Genomic DNA, 26,067 nt, shown 5'->3' with positions numbered 1-26,067 from the left:
AGTTTTGTAGGCAGAGGGAAAAGAAAGGGCAAAGACCCAGAATTGAAAGGTGCCCATTCACTCAAATATTCGTAGAGGGACTGCACCCCGCAGGCACTGTCCTAGGTGCTGCGGATGCATCCAAACAATAAACAGCCCTCACTCTGCGGGGTCTGGCTGGCATTCTAGTGGGAGAGGACGGCTGGGATAGGGCATTTTAAGGCTGGACCCGTGGACTGAGCAGCTGGCGAAGGGCATCCTGTGTGTCCTCAGACATTCCGGGGGCCCTGAGCGCTGAATTCATCGACTGCATTTGGGATGGACTGCTCCACTCGCTAGGCGAGGCCCATGCTGGTGGCTGGAAGGGCTCAGCTCAGGGTTGTGGCAGTGGGCAGAAGTGTCCCATCTAGGAGGCCCTGAGATGCCTGTGCGTCCATCTCGTTGTCACATATCTCGTTGGTGTCCTTCCTTGAGAGTGCATGCACACATGCCCACTGCAAGAGTGTGGAAAGGAAAGGGGAGACTTGCCAAGGATTATACCAAGCTCGGCTGGCAGGAACAATTTTATTGCAAAGAACAAGAGTAGGAGTGGTTGGATGGATGGATGGATGGATGGATAAATGAGTGAATGAGTCAGCGAAACACACCAAGTTGGCTATTTGCTGCCACATTTTCTTTCAGTTTTTTTTGTTTGTGTGTTTTGTTTTTGTTTGTTTTTTTTGGCGGTACGCGGGCCTCTCACTGTTGTGGCCTCTCCCGTTGTGGAGCACAGGCTCCGGACGCGCAGGCTTAGCAGCCATGGCTCACGGACCCAGCCGCTCCGCAGCATGTGGGATCTTCCCGGACCAGGGCACGAACCCGCGTCCCCTGCATCGGCGGGCGGACTCTCAACCACTGCGCCACCAGGGAAGCCTGTTTGTGTTTTTTTTTTTGTTTTTTTTGGCCGCGCAGCTTGTGGGATCCTAGTTCCCCAACCAGGAATCGAACCCGGGCCCCCTGCAGTGGAAGCATGGAGCTCCAACCACTGGACCACCAGGGAGGTCCCTGCTTGCAGTTTCAAAGGGCCTTCCTATTGGTTGTCTCAATGGTCTCACTTAACATCCTTCCCATTTAACAGAAGGCAACGTGGAGGCTGAGCTTAGCTGGTCCATCTAAGTCCTACTCCAGCCTTTTCCAGGTCTCACTACCCACCTGTGTCCCTCTGCACGCAAAGGCCTCAGCAGATGATTTTAAAAACCCATTTCCACCTCCAAGCCTTTAAATTATGAATGGAGCACAGACAGCTTTTATTCCAGTCACATAGCAGTTTAGAGAGTGGCCACAGCAGGCCTCATCCTTTGTTTTAAATTCCTTATAAATGAAGGCTGGACACGCTTCACTTCGCGATGTTATATCTCTCTGGGGCTTTCGGGGCGGCGTTTCCTGCGCTTACGTTCCCCGATTCTAATATGCGTAATTGATGCAATGGCGAGTTGCTTTGGTTTCTGTCTGGCTGTGTCTTAATTTGCGTTGATTTTCCTGTTCATGGGCTGCTGTAATGTCTGGCTCTGTATTTCTAGCTTCGCTTTACAATGTCGTTTCAGACTTTAATTAGGACCCCTGTTGGTGAACTGGTCTGAGCCTACCCAGATAGATTTGGGGAAAAACAAAGGAAACTTTCCAAAGAGCAAGACCATTTTATTGCTTATTAATTAGTCCCTGCCCAATGCAGGCAGGGGCTGGGAAGGGGGGAGGGTGACACTGAGGTCAGTGCATCGAGCTGTGTGGGGTGTCGGTAGGTATTTTGGAGAAGGAGGTACAGCCAGGGCTCCCTAAAGACTTGGAAACAAAGGACATAAGATTGTTCCTGAGAGTTAAGCTATGAACTTTAACACACAGTGGGGAAGGAACTGAGCCCTAAAAGCATCAGCTTAAGTGATTATGTGGAAAATGGACTAATGTGTGTTTTCCAACCAAATTACGGGGGCCTCTCTCTTCAAGTTTTGTTGGTTCATTCACCAGATTTTGCTGGGGCGGCCCTGTCCCACCAAAGCACTCTGTTTGGGGCTGGAGTTGCCCCTCGAAGCCCCATCCTCATAGAACCTACCGTCTAGGGAGGAACTCAGAGTTACATCTTGCCATAGAAATATGCTATAGCTGTTCCAAAAGAATGGCATTAACATGTTCAAGGAGAGACCATGCTTAGCACAGGTGGTAAAAACAGGCAAGCATGGTGGTACCCAAGAAAGGTATTTTGGACACTGCCCAGGTGTATCAGTCAGCTTGGGCTGCTGTAACAAGTACAGCAGTCTGGGTGACTTAAACAACAGACATTTATTTCTCACAGTTCCGGAAGCTGGGAAGTCCAAGATCAGGGTGCCAGCTGGGTCAGGTTCTGCTGAAGGCCCTCTTCCTGGCTGGCAGAGGGCCATCTTCTCCCTCCATCCTCACGTGGCAGATAGAAAGCTCTGGTCTCTCTTCCTTTTCTTATAAGGACACTAATCTCATCCTGGGGGCTCCACCCTCAGGACTTCATATAAAGGGAATCACCTCCCCAAGGCCCCACCTCCAGATACCATGATACTGGGCAGAAGGACTTCCACATGTGTATTTTTTGGAGGACACAAGCATTCAGTCAATAGCACCAGGCAAGAAGAAGTGGGGGTCACAGCCTTTGAGCATCCCAGACCCACTGGCAAAGGTCAGTCCACAGTGAACAGAAGTCCCCTAAGCTTAGCAAGCAAAGACTTTTTCTATGACCCTTTTGAACTCCCTTTGTGTTCATTAACTCCACACTCCCCAAGGCAAACTCTGGATTCTGATTTCGCATGCAGGAAGAAGACACGCTGACCTGGCCGATGCTCTGGTTCCTCTGTCTGCCCTTGGACGTCATCTGGGAAGTTAGGCATTCCAGTGTCCCTCACGAGCTCACGTGGTTTGTGTGGATGTGAGTCAGGCTGTCAGGGTTGGCACCAGCAAGAATGAGTCTCAGAACTGTCCCAGCCCAAGACCAGTGACTAGTTTTAAGGTAGTTCCTTCTGTGGACCAGCCCGGCTGCAGCCAGCCTTCTCCCACATGGAAAGGGACCTGGGAAGAACATGGTATTTGGGGCGGGCTGGCCTGGGTTCAAGTTCTAGCTCTGTCATTTCCTACCTGTAGGGGTCTACGGTCTTTGATACTGAACAGGGATTAGACAGAGTAAGATGCATGTTCATGCCAGCTGCATGGTCTTGGGAAAGCTACTTACATTCTCTGCTTTACCTTCCTGATCCGTAAAATGGAATTCTGATGATTTGAAATGATATATGTAATATGATTAGGATAGTAGCCACGTGATACATGGTAGCTATTTTTAGTATCCTAAGACAAACATACAAAGAGTTAACGGATATTTATACTGTATTTATTTATTTTTTATTGACGTATAGATGATTTACAATCACTTATATGTGGAATCTAAAATATGGCACAAATGAACCTATCTACAAAACAGAAACAGACTCACAGACATAGAGAACAGACTGGATATTTATACTTTGTGTATATCTATAGGTCTCAGCTTACACATAACTTTTTTGAGGATCACTTGATCCTCAGAGGCCTCTCACATGCTGGGGTTACCCACCTCTGACTCTGAACCATGTGCAGCTTGAGGGCAGAGATTGACCTTATTCTGTTACCTGTTGCGTTCCAGGCCCCGATCCTGTTTCAGCTACAGTGAGATAGCCAGGAGTCTGGTTGTAAACAACAGAAGCGCAGCTCTACCAGCCTAAGCACAAAAGGGGCACAGCTTTGGCTCATGAACTAAACTCTGGAGAGACTCGGTCTTCTGTCTGGCCTTCTGAGCCAGCTGATCCATTCTTTCAGGCTCCTGGTTAGGGTGAGAGGTGAGGCACTTGCCCTTCTAGGATTATATTATTTTAGCTTGAGATTCGAGGCGGGGAGAAAAAGCTATTCCTCTCTGCCTGGTTCAGAAAATGCCAGTTTTGGATTCTGAATAGCCCTGCTCAGGTCGTGGGCCCGATCGTTGAGGAGAGGACTGTGCTGCCCCGATGGGCCCATGTCGGGGTGCGTGGGTGTGAGGGCAGGGGACGGGCATCAGCAGCCCCACGGAAACCCCTTTAGTCAGCGTCCGGATACTGTCAGATGAATGTCTACATTCAGGCTGCCAGGAGGGTTCAGGATCTCCAGAGGTCAGAGTCAAGAGCCATCCTTCTGGGGGATAAGGGAAGACTTTGTGACAATGGGAGGCTTTGAAGGTTAGGTAGGGATTTGGAGGGGCGGGAAGAGCAGGCTGAGATACAGCCAAGTCGGGGCATCGGGCTGGCGAGCTGCACGTGGGGTGCGGGATGGCAGGGAGGGGGATGGGAAGTGTTCCAGAAAGAAGAGTCCTGTTGGGCTGAACTTCGCAGATTTGTAGGCTGGTGTGTTCGTTTCCAGGAGCTGCCTTGACCGAGCACCACAGACGGAGGGGCTTAAAACAACAGAAATGTGTTCTCTCACACGGTTCTGGAGGCTGGCAGTTAAAGGTCAAGGTGCTGGCTGAGTCACGCTCCCTCTGAGACTGTGGATGAAGCTCCTTCCCTCTCCACGGCCTGGTAGCCCCAGGCGTTCCGTAGCGTGTGGCAATCCAACTCTAGTCTTTGTCTCCTCAGTCACTTGGCCATCTGCCCTCCGTGTCTTCACCTGCAGGTCCCCTCACTGTCTCTCTCCTCTTTTTTTTTAATACATATATATATATAATATTCTTTTTCATATTCTTTTCCATTATGGTTTTTTAAATTATTTTATTTTATTTATTTATTTTTAAAATTTATTTTTGGCCACGTTGGGTCTTCGTTGCTGCGTGCGGGCTTTCTCTAGTTGCGGTGAGCAGGGGCTACTCTTCGTTGCAGTGCGCGGGCTTCTCATTGTGGTGGCTTCTCTTGTTGTGGATCACGGGCTCTAGGTGTGCAGGCTCAGTAGCTGTGGCTCGTGGGCTCAGTAGTTGTGGCTCGCGGGCTCTAGAGCGCAGGCTCAGCTGTTGTGATGCACGGGCTTAGTTGCTCCACAGCATGTGGGATCTTCCTGGACCAGGGATTGAACCTGTGTCCCCTGCATTGGCAGGTAGATTCTTAACCAGTGTATCACCAGGGAAGTCCCCTCCATTACGGTTTGTCACAGGATATTGAATATAGTTCCCTGTGCTCTACAGTAAGACCTTGTTTCTCTCCTCTTGTTTTAAGGACACCAGTTACATTGGGTTAAGGACTCAGCCCACTCCAGTATAACCTTATCTTAGCTAATTACATCAGCAATGACTCTGTTTCTAAATAGGTCGCCTTCTGAGGTATGGGGGTTAGGATTTGAGTTTATCTTTTGGGGAGGGCACAGTTCAACCCATAGCAGGCAGGCAGGCAGCAGTGGCTCAGGGGCTGGAGAGGGAGGTTGGATCTGTGTGTGGTGAGTTACCGTGGCCAAGCAGAAGGAAGTCACTGAAGACCGGGAGCTGGGGGCTGGCATGACCCATCCGTGGGCAAACCCGGGCTGGAGAGAGCGTACCTGGCTTCTCGGAAGGTCGCTGAAGCGATTCAGGTGGGGGGGCAGCAGAGGGACTCAGAGGTGATGTCAGGTTGACTGGAGGGGGTGGACGCGGGCTCTCGCAGGGAGGATGCACGTTGGGGCCGGGGTGACCTGTGATGTACGGACTTGCGGAGCAAATAGGATGCCCCAGTGGTCCCGACAGGAGCCAAGTGCCACCACCCCTAGGATTCCATCCGTTTATGCCTTGCACACTGCTCCCCTATCACACCTGAAATGCGCCTTTTCTCCCCATTTAGCTAGTGATGATAACAATCACGTGGACTGCGATGAATTAAAAAATCTACTCTGGGGCTTCCCTGGTGACGCAGTGGTTGGGAGTCCACCTGCCGATGCAGGGGATGCGGGTTCGTGCCCCGGTCCGGGAGGATCCCACGTGCCGCGGAGCGGCTGGGCCCATGAGCCATGGCTGCTGAGCCTGCGCGTCCAGAGCCTGTGCTCCGCAACGGGAGAGGCCACGGCAGTGAGGGGCCCGCGTACCAAAAAAAAAAAAAAAAAAAAGAAAGAAAATCTACTCTGACCCCGGAGCACCACTAAAGGGCTTGATGCACATCATGCCATCAAATCCCTCAGATAACCTGGTGAGGTTGGTACAGTTGTGCCCACTTTGCAGATGAGGATACTGAGACCTGGCTGGAGTTACCTGTCTTGTGTCACATTAGAGGGAGCCGGGGCCGGAGGTGAACCCACGCCTGTCTGCCCGCACTTTTATCCCTGCTGCCGCTCCACCACCCATACCTCACTCACTGTGTCTCTCTGGCCGGGCTCATCTTATTTTGTCTGATTAGCCACATAGGTCTTGACCCTCTGCTGAAGTGTAAGCCTCTGATGGAGAGGGCTGTGGTCCCCTCCCTGCCGTCCTTCCGCCAGGCGTGGCTGGTAGAACTAAGACCAGCAGCTCAGAGCGAAGGGTTTGGGCTGAGCGGTGATGTGCGTGTGTATCTGTCGAGAGGCACAGACGGGTGAGGGCAGGAATGAACGTCCACTGGGAGCGTCTCAAAGTCTGGTTCCTGCAGGGAACCCGGCTGAGGAAGCCCTAGTCCCCCAGATGGGAAGAGCCATCTCACTGGTGGAGTGCAGGACTCCAGCTGCCCAAGTCAGAGAACCCGCCTTCCTGAGGTGGGGAACCAGGCCCGCCCGGGGTGGGGGGGGGTTGTGGCGGTGGGAGCAGGCAGACACACCCAGGCTCTCGGAGACTCCATTCTAGAGGGGCAGCCGGGTGGCAAGCAAGGAGACCAGTCCATGAGCAAGGCGAGGTCCAAGTGGATAAAGGCTCAAGACAGAACAGAACAGTGTTGCAGTGGAGAGTGGTCAGGTCAGGAAAGCCCTCCCTGAGTAGGTGAAATGAGAGCTGAGACCCGGATGAAAAGAAGGGGCCCGTCATGCAGAGACCAGAACAGAGCCTTCCAGACGGAGGGGACGTGCAAAGGGCCTGAGGCAGGGACAAGCTCGGGTTGATCTAGGAAGAGCCGCTCTGGGTGGTGTGGCTGCTGGCGGGAACCGGGGTGGGAATAGGGATGATGACGCACAGGTCCAGATCCCCTGGGGCATGGAGTCCCCACCTTTCCGCAGGCTGTCAGGATCTTTGCACCCCGTTCCAAGGAACTCCACCCAGGCTACTGGTGGTTGGAGGTGGCCAGCGTGGGACTCCAACAAGGACGCCTGGCGCCCCGCCTGCAGGGCTCTCTCTGTTCTCTGCTCTAACGGGATTGCTTCCCTGGGACTGTGCAGGGCACGGATGCCCAGGAACCTCCAGTTGCCCAGGGCCCCGCCTGGCTGCCCCAGGGGCTGGGAGGAACTGGATCTCAGAAAACCTACTAGCTATCAATATTTGGCTGTATCTGTGTGCTCCAGCTCCCTGCTTGAGGGGCTCTGCTGGAGAGGCTGTAGACCACGACCGTGACTTTGGATTTACCCAAACTGCAGTGAGAACTTATTTGTGGGTTTCTAGCCAGGAATGATGTCAGCTGATAAACAGTTTTTAAGGTTACTTTGGCTGCCCCATGGAAAACTGGGAGAGGAGGAACTGGGGGCAGGAAATGTAAATGGGGAGCAGGGCTGCCGCGTGCAGCTGGGCGGGCTGAGCACTATTCAGCTCCGGACCATGGCGTGGATGGTGGGTTAATGCTCTGCTGTCGCCATCTTGAAATGCTTGGTAGGTTTTGAATGAGGGCCCTTGCATTTTCATTTTGCTCCGGGCCCTGCAAATTGTGCAGCTGCTCCCACTGTTGTGGATAAAGAGGTGACCCCAACAAGCTTGGGTCAATCCATACAGAACTACACCTGCAAACCAGAATGAGTCCAGGGACAATGGGTGCTCATGACTTAGAGAAGTGCCTGGATTCTAGAAGCTTGATGAGCATTAGCTGTGAGAGTAATAAAAGTTGCCGAGTGTGTAGTAACGTAGTAGTAATCTAGTCATAGTAATAGTCATTATTATTAATTTATTTATTTTTGGCTGCGTTGGGTCTTTGTTGCTGCACACTGGCTTTCTCTAGTTGAGGCGAGTGGGGGCTACTCTTCATTGCGGTGCGCGGGCTTCTCATGGTGGTGGCTTCTGTTGCTGTGGAGCACGGGCTCTACGGCGCGTGGGATTCAGTAGTTGTGGCGCACGGGCTTAGTTGCTCCACAGCATGTGGGATCTTCCTGGACCAGGGCTCAAACCTGTGTCCCCTGCATTGGCAGGTGGATTCTTAACCAGTGCATCACCAGGGAAGTCCCAATAGTCATTATAAGGAATATTTAGGAGTGTGATCTAGGAGGATGTTTGTGCTTTAATCTTGGGAGGAAAAGAACAGAAGAGGCTGGGTACAAATGAACGTTTTCTTGGGAGAAAAGTATGAACATTGAAGTGGAGCTCAGTTGGGGATTCCAAGGGTAGCGGTTGCCAGCTACATGCAACATCCAGAATCCTGGATTTTGCCCCAGGAATTGAACTCCCTGAGGCCCCAGTATGTGGGCAGTTGGGGATGCTTTGAGAGAAGCCGGTGCCTGGGAAATTACCCAGGGGACCAGCAATCGATGGACAGAAGGGAGGCTGCACGTGCTACTTCCAGCCGCAGGGCACGGAGGGACAGGAAGGAAGTGCTGGCAGGGGTGTGAAGCCCGAGTCGGGGGCCCTGGAGCTCCCTGGGGCTGGAGGGAGGCCTCGCCCAGCACCTGCGGACCCAGCATGAGCGCCGGAGCACTTCGCTCCCCTGCCCTCATTCTGTCAGAAGGAGGCATCGCACATCTGCTTGAAGAGCATGGCTTCAGGGCCGGGCCAGCGCTTTCGGACGGGCATTGCTGGGACCTCTCGGTGGGTGTCACTGCTCCGTGAATTCACCCATCCTCTGGGACTGAGGGCCAGGTCTCTTTAGCAGAGACTCACCATGTTGTACAAAAGCAAAGAGTACGGTGGCATCGCCCTCTCCACGTGGGCTGGGTGGTGCCCACCTCGTGCTGGGCTGAGGACTGAATGGTCAGGAGAGGATGGTCCAGTGGGAGACAGCTGCTGCTCTGGTGGTGAACTGCTGAGTAACAAACCATCCTAAAGTCAGCAGCTCAAAACAACAACCATTTTATCACGTGTCATGATGCCGAGGGTCAGGAATTCAGTCATCTCTCGGTTGGGTGATTCTTTACCTCGTTGTGTTGACCAAGGCGGCTCTGGTGGAATTCAGCAGGCAGATGGCTGCGCTGGGAGGTCCAGGGTGGCCTCACGCACACGTGTGACGTTTAGACGCAGTGGCCTCAGCTGAGGTCATCGGCCAGAGCACCTACAGATGGCCTGTCCAGCTGGGCAGTGCTGGGGGAGTCGATTTCTCACCCAGCGGCTCACCGAGTGTTTTCAGGGAGGAGGTGGAAGCTACCAGTCTCGTGAGGGCTGAGCCCAGAAACTGGTGCAGTGTCACCTTCACATCCTCTGGGGCTCAAAGCGCTCACAACTTCAAGGGCGGGGAGGGAACTTCAGGGCGCCTGTCACTGGGAGGCCTGTCCACGGATTCGTGGCCATCTGGAAGCTGCCCCAAACAGGAAAACAAAGAATTAGAGTTCAGTGTTGTAAAGGAGATGCCAGAGGCTATATAATCATGTAGAGAAGAGGGCGCCTTAATTCCACGTGGAGTGGGGAGGTGCAGATTGGGGGGTTGGGGGAGGGGAGAGGCAGGGAGGATGACCTTGGGGGTAACATCTGAGTCTTTGAGCGGGGTATTGAAGACGGCTGGGACTGGTCAGTCAAGATAAGGTGGGACACCAGGGGGAGGGCTTGGGGAGTGGGGGAAGAGCATGGGCAAAGGCACAGCGGACAGGAGTAAGTGGGGGTTTGGGACGATGTGAGGAAGCAGCTCAGGGCAGGAGGGGGGCAGCGCTGAGCTCCGAGAAGCAGGCAGAGAGAGACTGTGTTTTCCAGTGAGAGACTGGTATGATCCGATTCCCACTGTGAAAGGACATTTGCATCCGTGTGGAGGATGGTTTCGGAGGCGGGGAAGAACGGGCGAAGGTGGTGACGACTTCTGGGTGTAAGTCTTGAGACATAATGCACAGCACGGGGACGAGGTCGACACTGCTGTCTTGTGTATTTGAAAGTCGCTAAGAGAGATCTTGAAAGTTCTCATCACAGGAAAAAGGTTTGTGACTATGGAGGTGACAGATGTTAACTAAACTTTACTGTGGTGATCATTTCATAATATGCACTTATACCAAATTATGATGTTGTACCCCTGAGACTAGTACAAGGTTATGTGTCCATTATGTCTCACTAAAACCAGAAGAAAAAGAATAGAAACATTCTCCCACATGGCCATAATCCTGAAAATAAGCGATAATCCCCTAATATAATTTTATATCCAGTTCATATTAAACTTCCCTCCCTAATTAGCCCTCAGATGTGTCGCCAGCTCTTTTGAACTGGGATCCAGTAAGATTCATGTATTGCACTTGGTTCTATCTCTTCAGTCTTTCCTTATGCAGAGCATCGCCCCATCCATCCCATCGTTCCCTCAGATGTTGACTTTTTGAAGAGATGGGACTGGTTGTCTTATCGAACGTCTAGAGAATGGTTTGGTAAAGTCTTCTCTTGTGGGGTCATTTAATTTGGTCTTGCATTAGCTTTTTTTTTCCTGTAATGTGGAAGTTAGGTCCAGGGGTCTGACTAGATTCAGGTTAAACGTTTTGGGTAAGAATCCTTGGTGTTATGAATTCATATTGCATCCCATCAGGAGGCACATGAAGTCAGGTTGCCCCTTCATTAGTGACAGTCAATTTACTCACGTTCCTTGAGGGTAAGGAAATGGCTAGACTCCTCTGTTTCTCCATAGTGTCTGAAAAAGGGCTGGGCTTATAGTAAGGAGTAATAGATAGTCAGTTCTTGTACCAGCAGTGGTGATGTCCTATAACGTCCCTGTGAACACTGAATCTGTGAGCGCCCAAACAAGAAGGTCACCTTGTCCAACCTCAGCGGGAAATGTGCACATTTTCACAGGTCTGCGTATAGCCATGAACTATCCCTTAAGAGCCACGGGTATTGATTTCTGGGGTTACAGATGATACATTAAGTGAGTAGGTGAATATGAAATGTGGAATCTGCAAATAAAGGGGATCCATTCAATATGTTGGATTAAATCCCTTTGAATTAGCTGTGTGACCTTGGGTTAGTCGCGTAACGCGTCTCTGGGCTTCATTTTCTTTACCTGTCTCACAACTGGCTGATCCTGGAGCTTTTTCCCAGCACTGGAATCCCAGGAACTGAGACCCCAGGAATTGAATTTCTCTTGGCTTGGCTTTCTGTGGTCGGGCAGACCCCCATCACTTTCCTTTCCGTGCAGGTTTGTGGATTTCCACGCGGCTGCGTCCACCTGCTCGCCCTCCCGGGCCGCCCTGCTCACCGGCCGGCTTGGCCTCCGCAATGGAGTCCCTCACAACTTTGCGGTCACCTCTGTGGGGGGCCTTCCACTCAACGAGACCACCTTGGCCGAAGTGCTGCAGCGGGCTGGCTACGTCACCGGGTTGATTGGTAACATGGCCTCCGCCGCCCGGACCCCCATTCTCCCTGCATTTGCTGTGGTGGCTGCTTTGTGTCTGCAGAGCTGCCGTGCGCTGCCGCCTCTCCTGCTCGTGTCCGCTTTTCTGCTCATTTCTTGCTGTAGAAGTTGGGAATGCTTTCAGCTCTAAGCAATTGAAACGACCCACCAGGGGACTAAACTATGTATGGAACTACATAGTTGGTCCCCCCTACAGAGGCCAAGACAACCCAGCATCCCGACGGCATCCCTACGGCATCCTCAGGCTGCCTGTGCTTAGGATCCTGGCTCTCCAAGAGCTGGTCCGGCGGGGTTCCCTCCTCCCTCCACCACGTGATGTGGCATCCCTGTGGGGATGTCCTTGGGGCCCCGGGCTCCCTGTCAACCTGCAGGAAGCTGGCATTTCTGGGGTGTCGGCCTGGCTTCTCCTCTGGGTCAAGGAGCCCGATATACTTTTCAGAAGATCAGACTGCAGTGTGGCCTTCATTGTCCTGGGAGGACGAGACCATTAAGGTCCCAACCGGCTCCTCTTTTCACCCCTTCCTCTCCATACCCGGAGGTATGAACTATTCTGAGGCTCTCACTATGGGCTGAGCATCCTCACCCGCCCCGTCCCTGCATCCATGTAAGACTCCCAGCCCGGGGGGCAGGAGGGCTTTGGTCCCTGGGCTCTCTGACCCTAACACTTCACGCAGCATCAGGGGCACTGGATTCTTCTCGAGCTGGGTTCGATCTCAGTTGCCCCTCCTTCTTCATGCCTTTAAATCCCAAGAAGGCAACTGATTACAGATCGACTGTTCACCACTCATTATACCTTTTGCTTTTCTGGGAGAGGATACTGAAGCGTATCTCCTTGTTGAGATCGTGAATTTCCTAGCAGCACGCTCACAGGGAAAATGAAAAACCTGCTGAAGGAATACCGAGTCCAGTGACACCACTCACTGTTTGCTTCTAATCTTGCTCTGTGTTAATGCGTTTGTCCCTAGTTGTACGTGTTATCGCTTGGCCCTGCTTTTCTCCCCCTCCTATTATTTTCTATTTCCTGGTGATATAATTTTACACGTTTATTATAATTTTAGAAGCAATTTTAAAATTGTACTATAATTTTATATTTCCATGTCATGCTGAATCTAAGCATTCCACATAACGCTTAATCCACTTCCCTCAACTTTTTATGACATTTGTTTTCAAACCTACAGACCAGTTGCAAGAAGGGACTCCTAGACCCCCCTATACCCTTCACCTCGATTCACCATTGTTCGTTTTGGCCACAGGCATTTGTCTTGAAAAGATGGTTTGGAAGTATTGTACTGAGGCCACGTGACATAATTTCCTGAGTCAGACTCCTGTGGTTGCCTGTTTCTTTCCGTCCTCGGTGTTGTTTCACGCTGCCGCCGTCTTGGTCTCTGCACCGCATTTTTGATTCATCCCCTTGCCTCGTGGGTGATTTCCGTGGGATCTTTATACCCAGAGAGCAGAATGAGCAGGTCAGAGAGTGCCAGCCTCGCCTCACGTCCCCCAGTGAAGGAGTTTACAGAGCCAGGAGCAGCCCTGCGGCTGAGCTTCCTCATTGCTGGCCTGGCTCGGGCGGCCGCAGGGAGGTGGCGCCCCGCTCAGCTTCTGCAGAGGATGATGATGAAAGCAGGCGGAACGGCATCTCTGGGACTATCTGGGCCGTGCACCTGCTCCTTGGGTCCTTTGCAGGGCCCCAGGCAGGAGGGCTGAGCGGAAGGTGTGGTGGGCCCTGGCGGGGCGGGGGGTTGCCGTGGGCGCTGCTCCCTCTTTGGGGGGGCAGAAGCTCAGCCTTCTCACTTCTCTGGGCTCCCGGGAATGGCTCGTCTTCCCCCTCCCCTGCACGCTTTCCTGCCTGGGTCATGAGTCATCCTTGCTTGCTTTCTGTCTCCCTGGGGACTCCCTCTTGGTCCCAGAGAATGAGGCTTGGCTCTCACACAGCATGTGAGCCTCTCTTTGCTTGTCCTCAGGAAAGGGCAAAGCTGATGGAGACCTGAGTGTGCGATCAGCTCCGCCAAGGGGCTGGGAGCCCCCATGGGGATTCCTCTCAAAGTCTCTCTCTCTTATTTTCCTCCAGGCAAGTGGCATCTTGGACACCATGGCTCTTATCACCCCAACTTCCGTGGTAAGAATTCTTTGGAGGATTGGTTACCTGGGAAACAGAAAATAAAGGTCTCTGTGTAAAAGGACTCTATGAATGTTTAAGCCATCCTGCCCCTGAGGGACCTCTCTCCTGAGTCAGGACACCTTCGTTCACAGCCTCACCTGGGTGGGTTTGAGGTGCCAGGGCTGCCTCTGTTTGCACGTCCCTCTTGCCCGGCACCTTTCCTGGCCCCCCTCTTTGGTGCCTGTCTGCCCTTCGGGCTCCCCCGTCGTGGGGCCATCAGTGTTCTCCTCGACCCAGTCCTTCACGTGTCCGGGAACACTTGGCCCCCATGAGGCCCCGCGTGGTAAGAAGTAAAAATCGTTTGATGGGTTCACTGAAGCAGGGGCTCAGGGGGGAGTAGGGAATTCTATGGGAAACTTCACACTGAAGCTTGTGCTGGAGAAGAGATGGGATATGGGAGGGTCTCAGAAAAAAGTCAACACAGGGTTTTCAGGGCTCCGTTTGACTCTCACATCCTCCCTCCAATACCCCTCCACCCTCTCGAGCCCAATCCTGCCAGCCCTCTGCGTCCGGTGAAATGCCAACTCTTCTGAGAAGCATTTTGAGATTCCTGTCTCAGCCACACCCCACCCCCAGCATCCAGGGGTAACTTCATCCTCTGATCCTCTTGTGGGCTTGCTGATAATCCATCTCTTAGAGCTAAATCTCTACTTCTTATCCTCCCCCTCTTGAGGGCAGAATATATTCTTTTATCCGTCAGAGTGTCATGCAGGTAGTAGATTTTCACCAGATGTTTCCCAGCGGTGTCCATCATCGCACTGGGAACAGGAGGTGTTCAAGACATTCTCCCCAATTCCTGCCACGCAGGGTTAATGCTAATCACAAGATGTTTTGCAAATCTAGTCTTGCAGCCAGAACCCAACAAAGTGTTTTCTTTGCATACTACAAAGGGATATTAATCAAATCCTCTTTTAATTACGTACTCCATAACACTGCAGAATTAAATCATGGAAAATTAAATTTCTGTCCTGGGTGTAAGAATGCAGGCTCATAGCCTAACCCATTCCTTCTCTTCCAGGGTTTGATTACTACTTTGGAATCCCGTACAGCCATGACATGGGCTGCACTGATACCCCCGGCTACAACCACCCCCCTTGCCTGGCATGTCCACAGGGCGGTAGACCGTCAAGGTAATCCTAGCCAAGGCATCGGCTCTGGGCTCCAGAGCAAGGTGAAGTCCTGGGGGTGTGGTCCATCAGAAGGAAATGAGAGAGGCCCACGGGGAACAGTTACAATAGCAAAAAGGGATCGAGTACCTGGGACTTCCCTGGTGGCGCAGTGGTTAAGAATCCACCTGCCAATGCAGGGGACATGGGTTCGAGCCCTGGTCCAGGAAGATCCCACATGCCGCGGAGCAACTAAGCCCATGGGCCACAACTACTGAAGCCCCTGTGCTCTAGGGCCCTCGTGTCGCATCTACTGAGCCCGCATGCTACAACTACTGAAGCCCGCGCACCTAGAGCCCGTGCTCCACAACAAGAGAAGCCACCGCTATGAGAAGCCCACGTACCACAGCAAAGAGTAGCCCCCGCTCGCTGCAACTAGAGAAAGCCCGCGCGCAGCAACGAAGACCCAAATGCAGCCAAAAAAAAAAAAAAAAAAGATCGAGTACCTTTAGTGCAAAAAATTTAAGTGCATTATTTTCATGGAGTGCAAGAACACTTTTCATGAAGATGAGGTGAACAACGTTTTTTAAATTGGCATTTTCCAGGTTCCTTGGACTGTTTAGCTCATCTGGGGAGAGGCTGGTGCGACCCAGGGTCTCACGCAGGTGGCCTCCCTCCTCTGCCTGCTGGCTTTGCTCCTGGACCACTCACCTGACCCTGACACTGGATATAAGGAGGGAGATAGAGAAAAAGTCCACCGGGCTCCCTATAAGCCCCACCTCCGCCCTGAAATAAGCCAGCGTTTCGACATTAGAATGCCGTGCAGGCACTCAACAGGATGTTTTAAAAACGTATTCAGTGAAATGGGAAAATGCTCACAATAGAATAGTAAGTGAAAAAAGCAGGAAACAAATCATCAACACTGTGACCTGAACTACCTCTGTATTTATGCCTTTAATAGCCCTAAAGGAAATATGCCAAAATGGTAGCCATGGTTCATTCACTCTGGTTGTGGCATTAAGGAGTTTTCAGTTTTTCCTCTCTCGTATCTTCCAAATATTCTGTAATGAGCATGCAGTACGTTTATTATCAGAAAAAGGTAATAAACCTTATTCAGGTAATAAAGCAGCGCAGACCAGGTGCTCTGCTGTTCAGACGGTGTACTGTGATTGTTTATAAAGTTGCAGGTGTCTGAGCTGCCCGGGGAAAGCGTGTCTCAGGTGGCTTATTAATAATAGTTAGCATAATAATGGCCATCTGTTGCGAAATTGTTACATTCTAAGCACTCTGCGTGCTTATCCGTGATCCACCGGACCACTGAGTGAGGCAAGTGTTTCTCCTGACTGTCCAGGGAAGGAAGCTTACCTGGTGGCCCAGGTCACAGTGGAGTCATGAGAGGGAAGGATGGAGAGTCCCATCTGGGTCTCTGAGTCTAGAGCCCAGGTCCCCTCTCTCCTGACTACTCAGAGGGTGGTCGCTGGGCCAGCAGCGCAGGCATCATCTGGATGCTTGCTAGAAATGCAGGTGTTCAGGCCCCTCCCAGAGGTCTGCCTTTTCACGAGATGCCCAGGAGATGCAAGAGCCTGTGGGCAGTGGGAGCAGTGACGTCACCACGTGAGAACCTGCCAGTGCCCTCCTCACCACCGGGCGCCTGGGCTCACACCTGTGGCACCCCTGCCATCTCGTGCGATGACCACGGCCGCCTGGTCCCTTTTCCGTCTGTGTTAAATCAAATAGAAGAAAAGTGTTGGCTGAAGGAGGAAGAGGGGGAGAAGGTTAGGGATGATAGAGCAGCCACAGGATCATCCAAAGCTGGAAGATTGGACACGGATGGTGAGGTTAGTGTTCTGACACCCGGGACAGCGCTTTTTCTCTTTTTAAAAAATTGTGGTCCTTGGTGATTACCCTAGTCTGACCTTGTCTCTTAAGCTTCCGGCACAAGTCTGTGTGCACACAGATGTGTGACGGGGGCTTTCATTTCTTCCCAAATTCTTCCCTGCAGCAGGAGGACAGTTTCCCTACCCAAGAGGCCCCCCGTGACCACACTTTTCTCTCCATTGTTCTCAGCTTCTCTTCCGGTTCTCTGTGGCCCCCAGGAGAGAGGGCTTGAGTTTTTATTGCATTCCTAGTATGCTGAGCAGTGTGAATGCTAACCGTTCCTTATCCCTGTAAGGGGCCCGGGCAACCCCGCACTTTCCAGAAGGAAAGTCAAGCTCTGAGAGCTTAGGTAACTCACCCAAGATCACAGCCGGGGTCATGATTCAGCTGCTTTGCTGGGCCATTCGTATGTCAGATTCATTTCCATCTGTAACGCCAAGGGCTGTGTTTGTTTTTTTCCAGGAGATACAATAGGTTTGACCCCCACTTTTTCCAATTTCTAAAGTTTCTCCAAATTCTCCAAACATGGTTTGAAATTCCAAAGTTGCTCCTAGCCATCTGTCCTCTTGTCAGACGTCTTGTCACACAAAGTCCTGATTGTTGACTTGGGAAAATACCAAGCGTTGTACCCCGTGGACAGAAGTCATGATTTAAGGGGGCCGGTGGAAAAAACCAGGGCTACTAATTGCCTCTGGGACTCTGCTGTGTAAGGTACTTTGTTTAACCTCAGTTTCTCTGCCAGCAAAATGGGTATAATCATATCCCTAGCTCAAAAAAATCGTGAGCTTTACAGAATGGCCAGGCTTGTCCAAGGAGCATACACGTCTCTTCAAAGGGAATAGAAGAAGGTATTATATTGGTTTTGTACTTGGAGGAAATGGCAGACTGGAAAAGTCATTTGAGGCCAGGCTACTAAGTGTTTTGTATTTATGAGCATCACTGCATTAAAGCGTTTTGTTTGACTCCATGACTACTTAGGTCATGGGAATGAATCCTCTACCATCTGTGATTTCCACACAGGAACCTTGAGAAGGACTGTTACTCTGATGTGGCCCTTCCTCTCTATGAAAACCTCAACATCGTGGAGCAGCCCGTGAACTTGAGCGGCCTCTCACAGAAGTATGCCGAGAAGGCTACCCAGTTCATCCAGCGGGCGAGGTGAGCCCCCGAGGGTTGGCCCCCACCCACACCCGCCGTGTCCCCTGGCCCCAGCACGGCTCAAACCATGGCGGAATTCCATTGCCTGACAAAGATGCATGCGTGCATGTCTCCTGGAAATAAAGCTAGAAGACAGTCTGTCCTGGGGTCTCCAGGCCTGGGTTACAAGTGCCTCAGGTACATTCCCAGGGTCCCTGCTCAGACCACACTCTACCTTCATTGTCAGGTGTCCTCTCCTGCTAGCGTATCACCTCCCTGAGGGCAGGGTCCATCCACTGTCTTCTGGGCATTCAAGGCGTTTGTTGAGTTCATTAGTTGACAGGCTATGTTCATTTCTTATTGCTGCTGTTACAAACTGACCACCAACTTATTGGCTAAAACAATAGCAATTTATTCTCCTACAGATCTGGAGGCTGGACGTCTGAAATGCATCTTATGGGGCTAAAATCAAGGTTATCAGAAGGGCTGTTTCCTTCTCGAGGCTCCAGGGAGGATCGTTTCTTGTCTCTTCCAGCTTCTGGTGGCTGTTGGCATCCCTTGGCTATGGCTACATCATTCCTTTTTTTTTTTGGCGGCACCACTGGGCTTGTGGGATCTTAGTTCCCCGACCAGGGTTGGAACCCGGACCCTGGGCAGTGGAAGCATGGAGTCCCAACCACTGGACCGCCAGGGAACTCCTGGCCACATCATTTGAATCTCCACTTCTGTGGTTCGCTTGCCTTGTCCTCTTCTGTAGTCAAATCTCCCCCTGCCTCCTTCTTATAAGGACATTTGTGATTATGTTTAGGGTCTACTGGGACAATCCAAGATAATCCCGCTATCTCAAGATCCTCAACTTAATTGCATCTACACCGTCCGCTTTGGGGACACTCAGAGATTCCAGGGATTAGACCCTGAGTATCCTTGGGGGCCAGTATTCAGTATAACACACAGGGGTCCAGCATCTACAGGGCCCAGGTAACCTGAAGCGGGAAGCAGGCTGACTGTGAGGCAGTAGGGAGTGATGGGGCCTGCGGTGAATTTGGAGCACCTGTCCCATCTAAGGCCGCCTGCTGCTGCTTTGTGGGAACGGGGGCCTGGCTTGTCAGGCCTTTCCATTTCTCAAGAAAGACAGGCTACCTGGCCCTTGGCGAATCTCCTGATCTCTAACTGTTAGCAACCACTAATTGAAAATAACAAAAAGCAGAAACCCCAGAGCCATACCACAGTGGGTCTCTAGCACGCTGTCTCTGTGTGAGAGCTGTTTGTTTACAGCCTCTGTCAGATCAGAGATCAGCACAGAGAGTAGACTGTGCGAGATCACAGTCAGCTCCCAGATGACATACACTGACCTTGGGGTGCATGTACATAGGTGGCGGGGTGCAAGCCCAGACACACACACGTGCACACACGCGGTCACCCCACCCGCTGCCTCTCTCATGTGCACTGGTGCATCTTTCTCCTAAGATTGCAAACTCTCTCTCTCTCTCTTTTCTTTAGGCCGCACCATGCGGCACACGGGGATCTTAGTTCCCCAACCAGGGATCGAACTCGTGTGTTGGGAGCATGGAGTCTTAACCACTGGACTGCCAGGGAAGTCCCAAGACTGCAAACTCTTCAAGGGCCAGGGAACAGTTTCCAACAGGTCCTTTGGTATTTTCCATGGCCTTTGCCTAAGTGGGCAGGAAAACATGTGCTGCACACCTGTCTACTTGCACAGAATTAAAAATAGATGCCACCTTGGGATAACTGATCTCATCATTTCCTTGAATGTGCAAGAGTTCCCCCAGCCCCTCGCTCCACCACGCTGGACTTTTCTAGAGAGAAGGACAGCGGGGAGGGTGGAGGTATAGCCATGTAGTAGATCCATTTCTGCTTGATCACACGACCTGCTAAAGGCCCACATTCTGAGAGCAGCCCCTTAGGGCTTCAGAGATTGCATCTGACCAGTTTTTCAGGGCTTTCTGAGAAACACTGTTGTGTTGGTTTGTTCATTTTTGTTTTTTCAGATGGTTGATATGAAAAGCACAAAGCCCTTTCTCCCACCTGGGGGTTTGAGCACGTATATGCTCCCTGGATGGCTTCGGGCCCCGGTTCCCTATGACAGGTGGACGGTCTGTGGCTGGTGAGGAAGGTCTACCCATGCTTTTGCAATGAAAGCACAGTGTTCTCAGGGGACGGTAGCGGGTGGCAGCCAGCTGGGGACTGATTAACTCTGAAGAGGACATGGTGCTGTTCATCTACCACTTAATTAACCAGCTGAAAGACAAACAAATCAGCGAACAAACTCTTTATCATAGGAAAGAGGGGAAGAGTTTGCTAATTTATTAATTAGTTATTAAGTGAAAAGTCACATGAATCCTGTTGGCTTTTTGCTTGACAGAAAATAATCCTCAGGCATGCTGATTTCTTTAGGATTTGACTTGCCAATTCATCCATGATTTTTGAAGTGTCAGCAGAAAAGCCCCCAGATCTGTGCTGTTTTCTCTGCCATGACCCCTTACGCCACCTTGACTTGTTTGTCAAAACTACCAGGGGTCCCTGGAGTGTGGTTTCCTGCCCCAGCTCGGCAAGAGGGTCTTCTTTGAACGTTTTTCCTTGGGGCTTCACTTGATTTTAGACCCCTAACCTAGCAGTGATGCTGAAGGCTAATTCTTTAAAAAAAATTTTTTTTAATTGAAGTATAGTTGATTTACAAAGTTGTGTTAATTTCTGCTGTACAGCAAAGTGATTCAGTTATACATATATATACATTCTTTTTCATGTTCTTTTCCATTATGGTTTATCCCAGGACATTGAATATAGTTCCCTGTGCTACACAGTAGGACCTTGGTGTTTCTCCATCCTGTATATAATAGTTTGCATCTGCTCATCCCACCCTCCCAATCCTTGTCTCCCCCACCTCCCCTCCCCCTTGGCAACCACAAGTCTGTTCTCTGTGTCTGTGAGTCTGTTTCTGTTTCATAGACAGGTTCACTTGTGCCATATTTTAGATTCCATATACAAGTGGTATTATGTGTTATTTGTCTTTCTCCTGAAAGCTAATTCTTGATTCGAGTTTTTTCAACAGCAGGCAAAGCTCCGAATTGGCAAAAAAAAAAAAAGAAAAAGAAAAAGAAAAGTAGCGGATGGCCTGGGCGTCTGGGCTTCTAGGTCATGGAGCTGGCTGGTCCTATGCTCCCTACAGGGTCTAGGACGGCGCATGGAACCTGAGTTGGGAATCCAGGGCTTGATGGGCTGAGCGTATTGGGGTAGGTGTGAGGTGTAGTTGAGGATGTTTGAAATCAGAGTGTATGGTCCATATGCCAGGGAATTGCGCACTTAGAACTAGGTCCTAGAGAGGCACAGAGGGCAAAGAAGCCCCAGCCTTCCTGGGTTGGAGCCTGGGACCCACATCAAGGGCTTGGTTCCTTCTTCTCCTTGACTCAACCCCTCCCCCTGCATTGCTCTCCCCCTGCTGGTCTAAGCCTCCTTCCGCTCCTCATCTGCATCCTCACCCGTCTCCCACCTAAAGCGCACCACCTGCCACCCACATCAGGGCTCCGGGTTCAGCCTGAAGGTCATTCTGTCCTCCTGACCCCTTCTCTCTTCCTTCTCCTGTGTGGCTGTGCCGATGAAGAGCGCGTGAGGACATGAGTGATTGCACGCACCGCTGGGCAGTGGGACGGCCGTCCTCCTCCTGCAGCCTCTCCCTCTGCTGTTCTGTCCGCCTTGAAGGGCGACCGTGCACTGTCCCCCTGGAGCCCCCCCCCGTCCTTCGGGCCACACTGTCTCAGAGATGTCTCCCCCCTCCCCCTCACCCCGGCCCAGCTTGGGTCCCCTGTTCTGCTCTTCCACAGCAGCCTGTATTTCTCCTCCATCATCCCTACTACTATACATTTGTAGTAATGATCTGATTCATTTCTTTTTGTTTGTTTGTTAGTTTTTTGCGGTACGCGGGCCTCTCACTGCTGTGGCCTCTCCCGTTGCGGAGCACAGGCTCCGGACGCGCAGGCTCAGCGGCCATGGCTCACGGGCCCAGCCGCTCCGCGGCATGTGGGATCTTCCCGGACCGGGGCACGAACCCGTGTCTCCTTCATCGGCAGGCGGACTCTCAACCACTGCGCCACCAGGGAAGCCCTGATTCATTTCTTTTTTTTTTTTTTTTTTTTTTGGCATCACGTGGGCTTCTCACTGCTGTGGCCTCTCCCGTTGTGGAGCACAGGCTCCGGACGCGCAGGCCCAGCAGCCATGGCTCACGGGCCCAGCCGCTCCGCGGCACGTGGGATCCTCCCGGACCGGGGCACGAACCCGTGTCCCCTGCATCGGCAGGCGGACTCCCAACCACTGCGCCACCAGGGAAGCCCCTGATTCATTTCTTAGTTGCATTTTCTCTCTGCTATTTCCAATTGGATGTGAAACTCCAAGAAGGTGGAAATCCTGCTTCTGTGTTTGTAGCTCTCTCCGCAGTGCCTGGGGCTTGGTTAGCGCTTAATAAGTATTCATTGAATGAGTGAATAAAGAGTGAGCTGCTTGATCTGGCCCCAAACGTGTGCCGGTGTTGTGTTGGGAATACACACGTGGATTAGATCTGTTTCGGCTTTCGAGCGTCTCCCAGGCTAGTGGGGAAACAGATAATATTCAAAAGCTGGCTTTCGCGTAGGCTGCATTATCAATACTGATCAGTTCTCTAAGGGAGGGGCAAAAGGGGCCAGGGAAGAGGAAGCCACCTATGAGCCAGGAGCAGAGAGGGGTCTTGATGGCTTTGGAGTGGGGTCTCCATGGATTAATGGATCAAGTGTTTGCAGGCAAGATACCAGGCAGGGTCCTGCCAGGAGAGGAGTGAACGGGCGCAGGAGGGCGTGAGGTGGCCCCGGCGTGGGAAGGACGGCAAGGCTGGGAAGGCCGCGGATGCCGGGCTACGGGCTTTGCACTGCCTGCAGGCTCATGGAACCCCGGTGGGCTTCTGAATCGGGAACTGTCAGGGCCAGTCTGGGTTCCAGAAGGTTCTCTGTAATGCTGAGGCCCAGAGGGTGACGGTGAGATTTGGGGCACGGCGGGGGCGAGTGGCTATTGCAGCGATGTGTTCCAGAGAGACTCCTGGACTGGTCAGCCCTGGGGGCCGCTGCGGGGGCAGCCGAGAGCGCCCAGCTCGAGGGCAGCCCTGCCGCCACCTTCAGGCCTGGCTCTCCTGCCAGGAACCCACTGGGGACATTTCCGGAGAGGTGGGCATCCCTCACTTGCCATTTTCTATTTCAGACCAGGAGATTTTCTCCAGACTTGGCTTCCCCAGGTCTCAATCTTTTTTTTTTTTTTTTTTTTTTGCGGTACGCGGGCCTCTCACTGCTGTGGCCTCTCCCATTGCGGAGCGCAGGCTCAGTGGCCATGGCTCATGGGCCCAGCCGCTCCGCAGCGTGTGGGATCCTCCCGGACCGGGGCACGAACCCGTGTCCCCTGCATCGGCAGGCGGACTCTCAACCACTGCACCACCAGGGAAGCCCCCAGGTCTCAGTCCTTGTGCATCTCCACACCACGCCCCACCTTCCCTCTGCTGGAATGTCTCCTCCAGCGTCTTAATTCCTCTGCTATCTTAACCCCTTTTGTTAAATCTGAACATGTTCTTCTAGCCTCCTTCTGTGATGGTGAATAAACGCACACACACACACACACACATGCATATATCTATATTTAAATAAAAATGAAATCATACTGCCTTATAACTGGCCTTTTTTTTTTAAAGCACCAAGTCTCCTCCACTTTTTTTTTTTCTGGCTGGGCCACGTGGCTTCTGGGATCTCAGTTCCCCAACCAGGGATTGAACCCGGGCCATGGAAGTGAAAGCCCAGAGAACCCTAACCACCAGGCCACCAGAGAACTGCCCATCCTCCACTCTGTATTTGCCATTCAGCACAGGGGTGGTTCAGGGGATAGATGCCCCCAGGGAGCTAGTTTGTGTGGTTCCTGCAACATGCCATCTTTAGGAGTTCCAGCATGGTGTCAGGATGCAGGGAGAGAGGCGCTCCCCTGGGTACCATGGGTGCTTACCACTGCAGGCTCGTATTATTCATACTTATTAATAAAAGGGTACCACTTATGAAAAGCTCACTATGGCATTAAATACTCACAGCTGTATCAGGGAGGCATAGCTGTCCCCATTGTGGAGACGACAGAGGTTAAGTGAATTGCCCAGGGTCATACGACCATGAAATAAAATTCCAGGGATTCGGATGCCGGTCTCCAATGCCCGTCTTCCCTCATCTTCACAGCCCAGGGTGCTAACAGGACTTTGATAATGGGTGGGAGATTGCAGGATAATGATGGGGGTGGGAAGAGGGTGGGTGATGGGACCACGCCCCCAGCCCATAGGTAGCTATGAGCGGATAAAGGTTTAACAACCAGCACTCAGAAAAAAAGCTCTGATTTGCCCATTTCTGTGGTGTAAATAAGGAAAAAAATCTCTGATTTGCCCATTTCTGTGGCATAAATACTCTCATTGTGGCTGAATTCAAGATACCAATGAGATGTCGCTGACCGTAGGGCTGGGAGAGATGTGCAGTAGCACCCCATCATATGGTGTTCCCACCGCACAGATGCAGTGGCCGCAAAATAAACTCCAGGGCACAGATAATAGTAAAATGTGGTATACTAATTAGGATGTGATAAATCATGCAAGTTTATTGTTATTTTTTTTCAGTTGATTTACAATGTTGTGTTAGTTTCTATTGTACAGCAAAGTGAATCAGTTATACACATACATATATCCACTCTTTTTTAGACTCTTTTCCCATCTAGATTCTTTTACAGAGTATTGAGCAGAGTTCCCTGTGCTGTACAGTAGGTCCTTATTAGTTATCTAGTTTATACATAGTCGTGTGTATATGTCAACCCCAGTCTCCCAATTTATCCCCCCCACCTTTGTTTTTAACATCATTTATTTAATGGTAAGTTGATTTCATTTAATTTTTAATGGCAGCCATGTTTAACAACTGGCTTGCAAAATTCCCGAAATCTGAGCCAGCTCCATCCAGCATGCTGCTGCCATGTGGTATCCACGTGCAGGTTAGGACAAGGCGTCCCCGCTGAGTGTATGCTGACCTGTGCCAGAGTACCCAGCTCGTCCAGTGGATTGTGGGCTGACATTGAACTCTCATTTGCTCTCTCAGCAGGATGTCCTCATGCTGAAACGGTGCACACCCTACACAACTGTATATGATCATCTTTGGGAGATCAGGCAACAGACGCCCTACATACATGCAATAGCGCTCTCTGCAAGGAAGGACAGGTTCTCTCTGTGCTGTCCAGGATGGTAGCCACTGGCCTGAGCATTGGAAATGTGGCTCAGGCAACTGAGACACCAGATAGACAGATAGAGAAAGAGTTAGACATAGAGAGATAGATAGACAGATAGATAATAGATAGATGATAGATGATAGATAGATGTAAACTATACATAGCATAAAGTTTTCCTTTTCAATATATGTATGTATAACTGAATCATTTTTCTGTACACCTGAAACAAACACAGCTTTGTAAATCAACTCTACTTCAATTAAAAAAAATTTTTTAACATCTTTATTGGAGTTTAATTGCTTTACAATGGTGTGTTAGTTTCTGCTGTATAACAAAGTGAATCAGTTATACATATACCTATGTCCCCATATCTCTTCCCTCTTGCGTCTCCCTCCCTTCCCACCCTCCCTATTTTTTTAATTTACCTTTCTAAGTGTACAGTTCTGTGGTTTTAAGTACATTCATACTGTTCTGCAACCATCCTCACCATCCATCTCTAGAACTTTTTTCATCTTCCCAAACTGAAACTCTGTACCTGTTAAACACCAGCTCCCCGTTTTCCCTTCCCTGCAGCCCCTGGCCTCCACAGCTCTACCTTCTGTCTGTATGAAGCAGACCACACCAAGTACGTCCTATAAGGGGAATCACACCATATTTGTCCTTTGGTGACTGGCTTATTTCACTGAGCGTCATGTCTTCAAGCCTCATCCATGGTATAGCCTGTGAGACACTGAATTCTTAGCTTTATTTCATTTTCGTGAATTGGAATCAGAATAGCCACTCCTGACTCGTGGACATGGACAACACAGCTCGTGAAATGTTGCAGAGAGATTGTTGATTAGAATGGGGAAGGAGAGGCCACCGTCTGGGACGTGCATCTTCTGTCCTTCAAAGAGAGCTGAGTGTAGTACAGTCCCAATCAGGGGACTTTGGGAGTTGGGATGCAGGGGCGTCTCCAGGG

The 26,067-nt window shown here is 51.3% G+C and overlaps 1 protein-coding gene across 2 annotated transcripts in view; it reads left to right on the top strand.

Moving 5' to 3' along the window:
• The window catches only part of ARSG (arylsulfatase G), a gene marked incomplete at both ends in the record, with an annotated part of 70,898 nt that overhangs the window by 12,341 nt on the left and 32,490 nt on the right, over nt 1-26,067 (top strand). For both annotated transcript variants that reach the window (XM_079725642.1, XM_079725643.1), the window contains 4 exons: nt 11,343-11,530; nt 13,627-13,674; nt 14,735-14,846; nt 17,721-17,858. In XM_079725642.1, the coding sequence (XP_079581768.1) occupies nt 11,343-11,530; nt 13,627-13,674; nt 14,735-14,846; nt 17,721-17,858 (486 nt within the window). The remainder of the gene's footprint in view (nt 1-11,342; nt 11,531-13,626; nt 13,675-14,734; nt 14,847-17,720; nt 17,859-26,067) is intronic.

The sequence above is a fragment of the Hyperoodon ampullatus genome (assembly GCF_949752795.1).
Source record: "Hyperoodon ampullatus genome assembly, chromosome: 19".
Classification (NCBI taxonomy): domain Eukaryota; kingdom Metazoa; phylum Chordata; class Mammalia; order Artiodactyla; family Ziphiidae; genus Hyperoodon; species Hyperoodon ampullatus.
Note: the sequence above shows the minus strand (reverse complement) of the source record. Positions and strands in the feature narration are given on the sequence as shown.